The 13,178-nt window shown below is 45.0% G+C and overlaps 1 protein-coding gene across 2 annotated transcripts in view; it reads right to left on the minus strand.

The window, feature by feature from the left end:
- Window positions 1–2,402: 2,402 nt before the first annotated feature.
- The window catches only part of MAP4K5 (mitogen-activated protein kinase kinase kinase kinase 5), a 144,282-nt gene continuing 133,506 nt past the window's right edge, over window positions 2,403–13,178 (minus strand). For both annotated transcript variants that reach the window (XM_040333686.1, XM_040333685.1), the window contains exons 25-32: window positions 12,238–12,296; window positions 11,826–11,929; window positions 9,883–10,060; window positions 8,309–8,377; window positions 8,110–8,202; window positions 7,925–7,995; window positions 5,666–5,721; window positions 2,403–3,078 (exon numbers count right to left, since the gene is read on the minus strand). In XM_040333686.1, the coding sequence (XP_040189620.1) occupies window positions 2,991–3,078; window positions 5,666–5,721; window positions 7,925–7,995; window positions 8,110–8,202; window positions 8,309–8,377; window positions 9,883–10,060; window positions 11,826–11,929; window positions 12,238–12,296 (718 nt within the window). In that variant the 3' untranslated portion in view covers window positions 2,403–2,990. The remainder of the gene's footprint in view (window positions 3,079–5,665; window positions 5,722–7,924; window positions 7,996–8,109; window positions 8,203–8,308; window positions 8,378–9,882; window positions 10,061–11,825; window positions 11,930–12,237; window positions 12,297–13,178) is intronic.

Here is a 13,178-nt window from a genome sequence, read left to right on the forward strand (position 1 = left end):
TAAGGTGAGAAAACTTTAGTGCTGCAGCTCCTCCCCCACAACCCCCCTTTTCCTTACCTGAGCCCAATCCAGCGATGTGCACGAGAGCAGTGGCTCCTGCCACTGTCTCTCTCCTCATTGGGCAACTTGATAGCAGTGGGAGCCATTGGATCCCACTGCTGTCTATCAAATGCTGTGACATAGGAGAAGGGGGTCTGTGTCAATGGACGCAACGGCTTTCCATGGGGCACCCCGAAGAGGAGGGGCCTGGAGCGCCGGCAGGGGATCCCAAAGGAGAAGGATCGGGGCTGCTCTGTGAACATCTATTGTAAGTTATTTTAGTTTAAACAAAAAGGTTTACAACCACTTTAAGTATGATGGGAAAGTGCTAATTACTTATTACACATGCTGGGCCAGATTCATGAACAATGGTGCAGATTTGCACCGGCGTGGTGCATCATTTTTAGACTACACCGGTCCAGCGCGGAGAAGGCAGTTAGGTGATTCAAGAAACTTTTTTTGTCTACGATGCCCCAGCGGGGCGGATTTTAGACGGCGTAAGGCGGGGTAAGGCCAACTGGGAGTCACCCTATGCTAATGAAGTGCCGACCGTGGCGCAGGGGTCACGCCGGGGCGCATCTTAGACCGCACATGCTCAGTGACATCCAGGGGTAAATGCCCCAATCTGCACGTGCTCAGAACTGCGCCCCGGCGTGATCCCTGAGCTACGCCGACGCACTACCAAAGCCCAGTCCATGAATCAGCCCAGACTTCCGCCCTGCAGGTGCAAATGTACTGAAGCTTTTTTTTTTCTAAGCTAGGTCGTTTGCATTGTGGTGGGGCAGTTATGGCTGATGAGGAATCGTCAGGTGGGCGGATGACCAATTTCAGCCCAGAGGAGAGGGCTGTAATTATTGAGGGCCTCTCCCAACATGGGGACCGCCTCTATGTGTTGTCCAGCAAGTGTTGTTGCTCAGTTCGTTTGTAACGCTGCTGCTTTAGCTGCTCTCCAGCTGACCTCTGCAAGTTTGGTGCAAAGTTACCCCTGCTTTTATGAGGTGCACCGGAAATTTCAGCTCCGTTCACCGGGAGTAGCCTGCGCCGGTCAAGCTTAAGTTGATGAATCGGCCCAAAAACCTCATTTGCATATTTAAAACACAAAAACCATGGCTGCGCCAGATCCGACCACCGTAAATCTGCGCCAACGCCGCGCCGGCGTGGAAAGGTTACACCGAGGCGATGAAGTCTATTTGGAGGCGTAATCTGGTTCTCTGGGTAAGGCGCAGCGATCCGCCGGCGCAAATCTGCACTTACGCCGTGCATCTACCAAAAAAAACGGTGTAAGTGCTTCATGAATCTGGCCCTGTGTGTTTCCTGTTCAGCAATACAGCAAAATGAGTAGCTCATCCTAATTTTAATGCCAGTCTAGCAGCCGCCACAGTCTTAGTGGCGGCAAGCCATTAGGTGGCTTATCCTGTTATCTCAACAGCTGTCCGTCGAGGATGCCCCGGGAAACAGGCTGACAAACTGTCCAATAGAAGGAGGACTTAAATATCTGCATAATAGCAAATATAATCATCCAATAGAAGGAGGACCTAAATATCTGCATAATAGCAAATATAATCATCTGTACAAGACAGTAACAATGTGAATGTTACTCAAATACTTTCAGGAAACATTTACAATAATTCAAAATGTGTACTTGATGAAAAACCCAAATAGTTCCTTTAAAGCAGGGGTCTTCAATCTACGGCCCTCCAGTTGTTCAGGAACTACAATTCCCATCATGCCTAGTCATGTCTGTGAATGTCAGTGTGTTACAATGCCTCATGGGAAGTGTAGTTCCACCACAGCTGGAGGGCCGTAGTTTGAAGATCCCTGCTTTAAAGAGTAAGTTCACCTTTTCATGAAAAAGGGAAAAAAGGTGAACACTGTACACCCCCAACCTAAGTCCCTGCTGTACCTGCCTCTGCGGTTAATGAGCTGACAGCGCCCATGCAGCAGTCAGGGGATTTGAAATCTCTGCTCTTCTCCCTCTACTTTTTGCAAGACTTCCAGGGCAGATCAGACACTTTGATCAGTCCTAGAAGCACTGCACAGAGAAGAGGGAGAAGAGCGCTGCTTTTTCCTGGCAGAAGCACTGGCGGTTTTTAAACGTCCCGTGTGCATGAGCCCTAAGAGTTGATAACATTCTTTAAAATTTCATTTAATGTGCAGAAGATTAGAAGCACACTGGATTTCTATTAGAATCAACATTTCTTTCTGTTCTTTCAGAAAATGAACTTAGCCTGAAAAAAAAGAAAACAAATGCAGCCATCACATCTTAGGACCGATAGGCTGCAATATATAACATTTTTAGTTGGGGGTTAAATATACTTTAATTTCCTTTTATGTTGCTTAAGTAAAAACTGGGTGTTTTCATGTTTTTTTTTTTTTTTAAAGCTAAACGAGCCATTAACGAAAATGAAAGAAATAGCTTATAAAAAAGGTCAAAGCTTGGTGCTGCAGCCACTGGGTGAGAATTTACAATTCTACGATGTCCTGCCAAGTAAAATCTACTCAATTAAGTGGCACTGTGGTGAGAAACAGATCATGCCAAATGAAGAAAAAAAAAAGAAAAAAGAAAAAAAAAACAACTAAACAAAACAGCAAAAGCCAGCTGGGCTACTGCCAAAAGGTAACAGAAAAAAAATGAAGGCACCCCTTATTTTCCACTATAAGAACATAATGCTTTGCATCTCCCACCCCCTCCCAACTTATGATAAAAGGGCTGCATGTCACAGCTTTTCGTTTAAGCAATCAATTAAAAACCAACACCACACGGTGGTGAAAAGTGCAGCTGTTTCCAGCATCACAAAAAGGGTTAAAAACAGTCCTACCAAATAATACAGATACCATCAATAAAATACAGGTTGAGTTGCTGTCAGCTTGTAAGAGTCCAAAAAAGAAGGCGTTTATGATGGAATTTATATTCCTATGTCATATTTGTTAAACACTGGTCTGTGATTGGTTTAGTAGCTGTTCTCGTGGCCGGCCAAGATGTACAGGTTGCTGTGAGCCGTCGGGTTGGATGTAGGTCTGCTCTCCAAAACCACCACCCTGTGAGAGAGACAAGGAAAGATCTTCAGTACTGAAACGTCTAGCTACGTTCTACATTCATCAAAAAAAATGTAAAAACTTGCTCTAGATCTAAATTGTGATCACGTGAGGGAACCACTCTGATTGGTTAGTAGGAACCGTCTGTAAACAGCCAGGTTTGATAGCTAGAAGAGAAACGTATGGGAAGCGCCACCATCTAAGTGTAGATTGCTAGTAGCAAGTAAAATAAGTTTACTTTCCTCCATAATTCAAAAATTTGCGCTCAAATTTTTTAGAAAATGTAAAAGCATGTGTATATCCAGAGGGAGGAACTGCAAACTGTGCAGCGATAAGCTGGCTGGAGCGGGGGAATCAGATGTCCGGGAGCGAGCCAGGGCTGGAGCCGAGACAGCGATTCCAAAAGATTGATGTGGAAGGTGTGAGGACATGTTTTGGGGCAACAAGGACTGCAGGTTTGTCAAACAGATTGTTTGACAAAGGGGGCAGTCCTTTTTGCCCAGAAATGCGTAACCATGCCCCCACGCCTTCCATGAATCCTCCTGCGTCGCTGTCTCGGCTCCAGCCCCGACTCATTTCCGAACATCTGCTTCCCGCTCAAGGCACGATCAGATTTTCCGACGGGAATTGTGTGATGACAGGGTTTTGTCGGAAAATCTGACAGTTTGTACGCTCGATCAGACAATTGTTGTCAGAATTTCCAACAAATGTGGAATAGCATGCTTTAAAATTTTCCAACAACAAATGTGTGATGTCGGATTATCGGATCATGTGTACACAAGTCCTTGGGAAAAAAAATCCAAAGTACAAACACGCATGCTCTGAAGCAACGCGAACCATAAGACAACATTAGCAGAAGTTGCCCAAATGGTGGCACTAAAGAGCAGAAAAAAACATGTAGTTTCTGTTTGTTAGCCAACAAAGTTTTGCCGTTTGTATGCAAAACAAGTTCACGGCCAACGCCCTGACAAAATGCCACGGCTTTGTCCGATGGAAATTTGATCGTGTGTAAGAGACCGACACCATTATTCCAGCTGCTTCTACAGCCAGATCCAGCCACAACCCTGCCAAGATCTGAAGTTCTGTCATCTGGATACACACGTTTTTAAACTAGCAAATTTCAGAATTATCCTTGGTTTACTTACTACTAACAATCTACACTTAGATGGTGGCGCTTCCAATACCTTTCTCTTTATACAGATTCAGGAGTGTTCTCCAATGCTCTTCAGCCATTGTCTGTGTCTGCCATTCTTTTTATTGTCAGTGACCTTTTATTCAAATTCAAAGGAACCACATACGGGACTCCCATCAAGAACTTCATCCTGCTCAGCACCATAATCACCTTTTTTCCGTGATAGCTAGAAGCAGTGCAACGTTTGAAGGCTAGGTTCACACTTGTGCGGGTGGTCAGCGTGTTAATCGCACCCGTTACCACCCACAGCCAACATGTGATGCTCTTCTGCAGACGTGTGGAGCTGCAATTCATTCTTAAGGGCACCCCCACGTATCTGAAAAAAGGTATCCGGATACCTAGTTTTTGTAGGTACCTGCTCCCACTTTCGGTTAGATCGCCACCAAGCGTTCCCTTGCCCCCTTCCTACAACCTCTAGGGACAAGTCACAGGTCGCGAAAGGCTGCGGGACATTCGCATAGCACGGCCCACCCATGCGCACTGAGAAACTGGCTGTGTAGCCGCAAGGAGTCAGGTGGCGTCCCACACTACACATGCCAGCAATGGGGACCCAAAAAACACTGAAGAACCATACTGCACGAGGATAGCGCTGAATTCCTGGACCAATAGATACACAGGAAACTCACCCAAGCTCTACTGCAATGTTGAGATACATATGAGGTGAGCATCAGTGCTGTCACGTCCAATGTAAATCCATAAAGTCAAGGAGCCAGCAACACGAATGCATTTTATCTTTCAACTTTTTTCAAGCACTACAGCAATTGCAACATTGTAACATCATAAAATCGAACGCGTTGTGGCCAAAGCCTTCCTTGTATGCTATGAGGAAGGCTTCGGCCGAAACGCATTAGGGTTTACGATGTTACAATTGCTGTAGTGCTTGAATAAAGTTGAAAGATAAGCATTTGTGCTGCCTTCTCCTCGACTTTATGGATCCCTGGACAGGAAAGTGTCTTTTTTATTTTTTGCAAACTGGTTGAAGATCCTCTTTAAACACAAAGAGGTCTCAAAGGCCCCTTAGTGAACTTTGGAAAGTGAAGAATAAGAGTATTTAACACAAAAACAACTGTGAAGTCCAAAGAAAGCAAACCAATGCTTTTCAGGGGCTACGAGGTTCTTAAACTGCTGGTTTGTAATGTTTGACTTGGGCTATTAGAGTGTTAACTGAATTCTGAAATAAATTGGCTCTGGTAATTCCAAAATCAGTGGGCAAAGTATGCTTTTGGAATAAAAAGAGCCAAGTTTGCTTTTAAATAAACAGCACAAAAATGAAAAGCATTTTTTTTCATGGTTTCTATGGAATGGAAGATGGCACAGTGTAAAATAATGTCCACAAGTCCAATACAAATGCTAGTACTGTACAGTCAGGTCTTCTAATATTTGGTTCTAGAATATTACCTGTCCGATCCCAGCAGGCGAAACACTCTTGATTCATCTGAAATCTCTTGCGTAACCTAAAACAAAGGAGAGAACTTATGTTTATTTTTTGCAGTTAAAGTGTACTTAAAGCGGAGCTCCACCTCCGCTAATCGGAAGCCTCCCCCCTCCGGAGTCACATTTGGCACCTTAGACAGGTATTTGCACCCACTTCTGGGAACACACTGTGGGGACGTGAGGGTAGTGCGCCACATTCTCCCCCCGTTGTGTTCTGGGAAGCACACGGCTCCCAGAACACAGCAGGGGACCAATGAGGACGGTGCAGCGCGTCTCGCGCAGGCGCAGTAGGGAATCATCAGGAAGTGAAGCGTTGCGGCTTTACTGCCCGATTCCCTCTCCGAGGATGGTGGTGGGGGCAACAGAGAGACGATTGATTGCTCGTCTTCTGCAGCCGACGTCGATGGACTCCAGGACAGGTAAGTATCCCTTTATTAAAAGTCAGCAGCTGCAGTATTTGTAGCTGCTGGCTTTTAATTTTTTTTTTTTTTTTTTTTTAACAACGGAGCTCCGCTTTAAAGGTTTATTTTTTTTTTCTAAAATAACAGACGTCATACTTGCCTACTCTGAGCAATGGTTTTGCAAAGAGCATATCCGATTCCTCGCCTCCTCTGGGGGGGTCCCCAGGCAGTACTCCTGGCTTCTCTTGCCTTCTGGGTGGCCCCATAGCAAGCTACTAGCTATGGAGGCACTCGTGCCAACTCAATCTCAAGCCACACTGTGAACGTCTATTAACATACATTGACATACACAGTGGCTCAGCTCTGTCCCCCCGATTCTTTGCTCACGGAAGTTGATTGACGTCAGCACAGGAGATTATGGCTTCCACGGCTGCCGACCCTCCTGCGAGAGAGATCAGTGCTGCTGCAGACATGCACAGTGCTGAATCAAGATCAGGCCCAGGTAAGTATTTAAAGTGAAGCTGAGGGGAGCAGAGCATGATGATTTTTTTTTTTTTTTTTTTTTTTACCTTAAGGCTGAGCACGCATTAAAGTAAAACACCTTTTACCTTTATAATCACTAAGTAATACAGGTAGGTTGCCACCAGGATATGAATGGACAGTAAAAGGAAAACCAGCAGATTGATGAGCCCTTCTTTCTGCTCTTTCCTCATATCAGCAGGTTTCTTGTTAGCACACGGGCACTGCTGTACACCCGATTGGCTCCTTTTGCTGCTTTTCTATCTATCTCCCTGCCTGAGCTCTTTAGTACAGGGATTGCAAGAGGTGGATACCTAGTCAAATTCATGTACTCATACTGCTTGCATTTACAAAAATAAATTTCATAAGATATTAATGTACAGAACCGAATAATATGCGTCTTATATTTTCATGAAGATCGACTTTAAAGACCAACTTTCTCACAAAGTCTCCTTACCCTTTTGCTCCCACCCTCTAAAGCAGATGTAGCTTACCCTTCCTGATCAAACCACTTTACTTACCTGGATCTCGCTCTGGGGCCTATGGCACCGTTTTACAAAGCTTCTATCAGCCCCACAGAAGTCAACGGAGCTGAATTGCACAAGTGCAGACATCACAGTGGGCCTAGGACTGAGATCCAAATATAGTGATTTAAAGGGGAAGGTTGGGCTACAACTGCTTTAGGGGATGAGAGCAAAAGGGTAGGTAAACTTTGCTTGAAAAGTTCCTTATCCTTTATAAAGAAGACACGTTTGTGTACAAGCAGAATTATATGCAAAACAAGAAAAAGGTCTGTTAGGGCAGTTTGCATTGCCGCTGTTAACTGAAGTTTGATTAAAGGAGAAGTATGGCCAAAGCTTTTTGGGCCCCACTTCTCCCATGGATCACAGGGGGGGCAGTTTATTCTTCCCAGTCACCCGTTTTCAGTTGGTCAGCCGACGTCGCTCAGCCGGTCCAGCCTCTGGATTGATTCCGACTGTACAGTTAGGATCCACTCAGATGCCTGGACCGTCAGCTGGCTTAGCCTCTCAGTGACCTGCTGAGAACCTGAGCCAGCCGCTTCCACCCCCTGCACAACCCAGACCAGAGAGCAGTGACTGACAGTCACCAGCTTTCTGCTCACGGAGCCGTCAGGGGACTGATGCTGCATCCTCCTAGGCAAGTACGATTCAGAAAAACAAAACAAAAAACTGCATGCTTCTCTTTTAAGGATAAAGCAATCAATTTAAGGATAAAGTAATAATTTAAGAAAGCTACACAATGCCAACACACAAATTTAGGTGTGAATCCATCTTAAACTCACCTCATTGGATCTGAAGTTCTTTCCTTGCATGCCATGCTTCCAGAAGGCCAGCACACTGTCCTGCAGGCATACTGCAAAAACATACATGTCATTAAGGGAGGTGCCAGAAAATCTCCACTTGTTCCAAACTATACGCATAGACCGCAAATTACACCGCACTGAAGGGCGCCATTTTACACACTCACCAACTGACTCGATGTGGAAGTCAAAGCTGAGCTCTGAGGCCAGTTTTCGACTAGACTTTAGCCTTCCATGGAGGTTTACTATTTTCACATAACCTAAAAACAGATCCAGTATAGGACATTATAAAGTACAGCAGCGAAAAAAAGTCGAAATCAGGCAGAAACATTAGCAAGCTGATGAAGCAAAGGCTGCATGACTTACGGTCCAGGCAGACCAGCACGGTGTCTCTCTCCAGCTGCGTCACATGTATCGAATCGATCTGGTGACCCTCTGCCGAGAGATATAAGCATTGAGAAAATCATCAGGTTTAGAAGTGGAGAGCTAGAGAATGTCAGTTTTTCTAGGGGCTTTAAAAGAAAAGATTAGGAAAAACTGTGCTATGTAGTGCATATGACTAGGCTACTGTATATAAACTATTATTAAATAGTAATAGTAATCCTTCATTCAGTGTAGAAGGACACATTATGGATCAATAGCCACCCAAGTATAACATTATTAGGTGTTAAAGTGAACCTGTCCTTTGCCGCTGCTCCTCCCTACCTCTTTCCTCACTCCAAAGTGATTTATTAGAGCTTACAAGGGGCTATGGACTTCTTTTTATGACCCCACGTCACAGCGGTAAGTCAATCATGGGAAGCCTATTACTATTTCATGGGAGAGAGGCAGTAGATCACATTCTAACCATACCCAGGAGTTGCAAGTGTTCCTCCACAGTCCTAACAGCTGTTCTAAAGCCGACCATAGATGGATCGAATCTCGTCTGGTTTAGCAGGGACTGGCCAAGATTTGATCCATCTATGTGCAGGCTGATTGGATTGACCTGGGTACAACCAGCGGCTGCTAGCCTTATTCAGTGTGTTCTGTTACCCAGGAAGGCTCCCCGCCGGCAGAATACAGCATCTCTGCCATCAACACTGATTCCCCCATCAACACTGACTGTGTTGATGGGTGAAACAGGCAATATTTTTCCTTCCACTCATGGTGGAAGGAAAGAAAATAATCTATGGGCTGCTTAAGGGGCCATGCTGCTGGGGTGCAAGAGATTAAAATGATTTGTTTCATTTGGCAAAAAATGAAAAAATTTTAATTAAAGCGGAGTTCCACCCAAAAGTGGAACTTCTGCTCATTTGTTTCCTTCCCCCTCTACGGTGCCACAATTGGCACCTTTCGGGAGGGAGGGGGGACAGGATACCGGTCTTTTGTCTTCGAAGCCTCGCGCATGCACAGTAGGGTTCCTGGCGTAAAGCTACACTGCCGAGTTCCCTTACCCCGCAATGGTGGCGGTATGCACCCGACATCGCTGGACTCCAGGACAGGTAAGTGCCTATTATTAAAAGTCAGCAGCTGCAGTATGTGTAGCTGCTGGTTTTTGATTTTTGCAGTGGACCTACGCTTTAAAATGTATGATGTACTAGAGCCCTCTCCTGATTTGGAGTACAAACACCCCCCCGCCCCCTCATCTTAATTACATAGGGGGAAGTGTTCTGTACATTAAAAAAGATACCTAAGAAAGCTGATAACATTGTTTGAAATTTCAGATTGCTGCAAAGGAATTTACTGGCAGGATCAAAAGGTATTTCTCTATACTTGGAGAAAATATTCTTAGCCTGAAAATTATCTGGCCGTGTTCTTCAATGAAGTGAAGAAAAATACTACAGCCACCACATCTAAGAACTGGTAAGCTGCAATATTATACATTTGGATACCCTTTAAAAACCATGAAAGTTTTATGTTTTCACGACAGATTCTTCTGAAGTCAGTGAAGAGGCGGGTACCTGTTCCAATCTTTGTAAACCAGGAGGAGGCGGAGCTCAGGTTAATGGTCTCAAACTGAACAACCTGGTTGGATTCTATTCCTCTGCTGACCGCCACACACACCATGGGGTATTCTTGCTCTGGAATCACCAGCATTTCAAACACCTTCAGTGGGCTTGGAAGAGGGAAATCAAAGTGCTGCAAGACAAGAAACAAACCATAAGAACCTGCAGATGACAAGCAGTACATGATCCTACTTGCATTTAAAAATAGAGATAAAATATTAAAGAAAAAGGGCCAAAGCTTTTTTTGGCCCTACTTCTTCTAGGGATCACAGAAATGCACTACGTTTTGCACTCCTGTGACTCATTCAGCAGACAGCAAGCTAAAGCCCGCTGTCGGCCGATGTCACTCAGCCAGTCGACGTTAATATCAGGATCCACCCAGATGCCTGACCAGCAGAGTCTCAGCACGCTGTTGGGAGCCTGAGCCAGTTGCTCCTACCCCCTCCACAGCCCGGCGCTTTAGTGAGTGCCGGAGGAGCTCTCTGCTCAACAAAGACCAAGAACTGCACAATCAGCCCTCTTTGATCACCCAGGTTTCGGTCTTAGAGGTGGCGAGGGACCGATGCTGCATCCACCTAGTTAAGTGTGTTTCTTTTTTTCATGACTTTGGTTTTGTTTTCTCCTGGGAGAAAAATTCTTTGTTCTATTTGATAGCTAGAAACTTGCCGAGCTGGATTGAAGTTTGATTTTTGAAGGTTCACAATCCATCTCAAGGTTTCCAAATGACTGTGAGCCCTGGCAATTTTTCTCTGGAAGGGGCAAAGAAGAGAAGGTCGTCCAGATAAGGTATTTTACCGCAATTCCCTGCCGATGGAGAGGAGCGGGAGTTTACGCCATTATCTTTGAAAAAATTTGTGGGGCGGATGAAAGACCAAAAGGGAGGGCCTTGAACTGTAGAGGCAGCACCTCCCTCCCCATATTTATCGCCAGCCTGAGGAACTTTTGATACCGAGGCTATAGGCACATGCAGGCATGCATCTCTTAAATTGATTGATGCCATGAAGCATCCATTGGTTAAGAGATTTTTGACCGTAAAGATGGAGTCCATGGGGAATCTCCTGTTTTGGGCTGACCTGTTTAAAGATTTTAAGTTGAGAATGAGACGAAAGGTACCCGACCGTTTCTTTACTAGGAAAATATGGGACTAGAAACCCTGATGACGTTCCTCTGGGAATTGCCGGATACCTCACTTCCGGCCGGCCGAGTCTCTACTCTACCACCAAAAAGATTGTGGCGGTCTGTAGTGCCGACATGCTGTGAATCCTGCGAACGGCTGCCGCCGCCTAGGAGCGACCCCCAGAACAGTCAAGCTCTCCGAGCTGAAGGGGAAAAAAAGAACCCACTTACCAGCCACACTTGGTGCGGCGTGGGAGGGGCAGACTCTCTGGAAGCAAAGATGATATGGTGGGGTAGGCAGTCTGGCTTCTCAGGACAGCACCTTCGAGACCCCGACTCCCACTAGGTGATCCCTTGCTAGAGGAAACACAAAAACTGACGAGATGTGGGGTGAGACCTCCCTTTAAAGTTTGGTGGAGTTGGGGTTTCCCGTTTCCTAGTGGGTGGAGCCACTCTCTCATTTAGGGAGAGAGTGGAAAGACATTTAGGGAAAGTGTTGTATACAGAACATTCTTTATAAGCAATGTCTCTATAAGAAAAGTGCAAGTCAGCATTGAAGTCTTCCACGTATCATTTATTTTTTATTTTTGTTTTGGTGATGATCGAGTCGCTTTAAAGTTTTTATGTACATTCATTGCGTGGGAGGGGGCGATTCAGTTTGCATGTGTTGCGCTATATAAGTTTCTCACTCACTGCAAAAATCGCACGTTTTACTGATAAATGTTTAAACACACTGACAATTAAATAGGTTAAAAAACTCACAATAACATGCATTTACTAACCCGTATCAACATGAACTTCTGCATGGGCTCATACCACTGTAATAGCACAATACCAGAGGGCAGTGCCCCACACAAATACTTGTGCCCTGTGTATGGGTTACGTACTGTAAGGAGAAAAAGATAAGGCGTCAGTAAAATGTCACTTTACGGGGACTAATCAAAAATCGGTTACAAGAGTTTAAATACAGTTTCAACTTTATTGAATGCTTAAACAATCTGTACAGATTGATTAAAAAAAATACCAACAGACCGGGTAAACAGAAGTCAATCGGTAGGCCAACCACAGTGGACACAGCTGGATCTAAATTCAGTCGGTCCCTGATAAACTGGCTGAATTTCAATTCATGTATGGCCAGCTTAAACTCCCCTAACTTCTCAGTCTTGTACAACATCCTCATATGTCGTTACTTACCAATACAGCACTTGTGGCAACCCTTTGTTTCTGGGATCTTTGTAGTGAGTGAAAACTTCCTGCAAGGGGAAACACAAAACCAATTACATAGTTAAAATATTACTAAAAGCCAGAATGTTACTATTATGATGCATACTTCCTTAAAGCGCTAGTAAACTGCACAAAAATGTAACGTTTTAGGAGATATTTACTCTACTTATAGGCAAGCCTTACCTGTAGGTACAAGTAAACAAGGTAAGCTTGGGTCGTTTTATTTTTAGCAGAGTTTGGAAGTGTTAGGTTTTGCTTGGTTTGTATGATCCCATTGGGGAGATATGCTCTCACTTCCTCTAGTACAGGGGTCTTCAAACTATGGCCCTCCAGGTGTTCAGGAACTACAATTCCCATGCCTAGTCAGGTCTTTGAATATCTCGAGTTTTGCAATGCCTCATGGGATTTGTAGTTCTGCAACAGTTGGAGGGCCTTAGTTTGAGGATCCTTGCTCTAGTAGAAGCGATAGTGTTTTCATTTAAAAAGGTAACGTTTTCTGTGTGTCAATTGTGTAATAATAATAAAAAAAAAAAAATCAACACATTTTAGAAACCTCCGCTGGTTGGGTCCCTGCCTGAAGTTTCCAGATTCTGCACCGTGCCCTTTCGGAGAGAATATGGTTGCAGTACTTGCTTCAGTTACTCACTGTGGTACCTGGTAAAGGCGATTGGTCCCTTTGTGGTGACAGCTTCCCTTCAACCTCCGACCACTGACAGGTTCTCCGGCCAGCAGAACCATCACTTCTGGTTGGACTGCAAGCCGCAATTCCAACCCTGCGCTGCTTTCTCACTTCTAGATAGGGCCCTCAGAAACCCTGGGATAGGCCCAGTCTCTGGGATAGCAGCCTGGGGTGTACGACACACATTCACCCAGACAGCCATCCAGGTGGCACAGAACATGGATCACTTGAC

The sequence above is a fragment of the Rana temporaria genome, chromosome 13 (assembly GCF_905171775.1).
Source record: "Rana temporaria chromosome 13, aRanTem1.1, whole genome shotgun sequence".
NCBI classification, from domain to species: domain Eukaryota; kingdom Metazoa; phylum Chordata; class Amphibia; order Anura; family Ranidae; genus Rana; species Rana temporaria.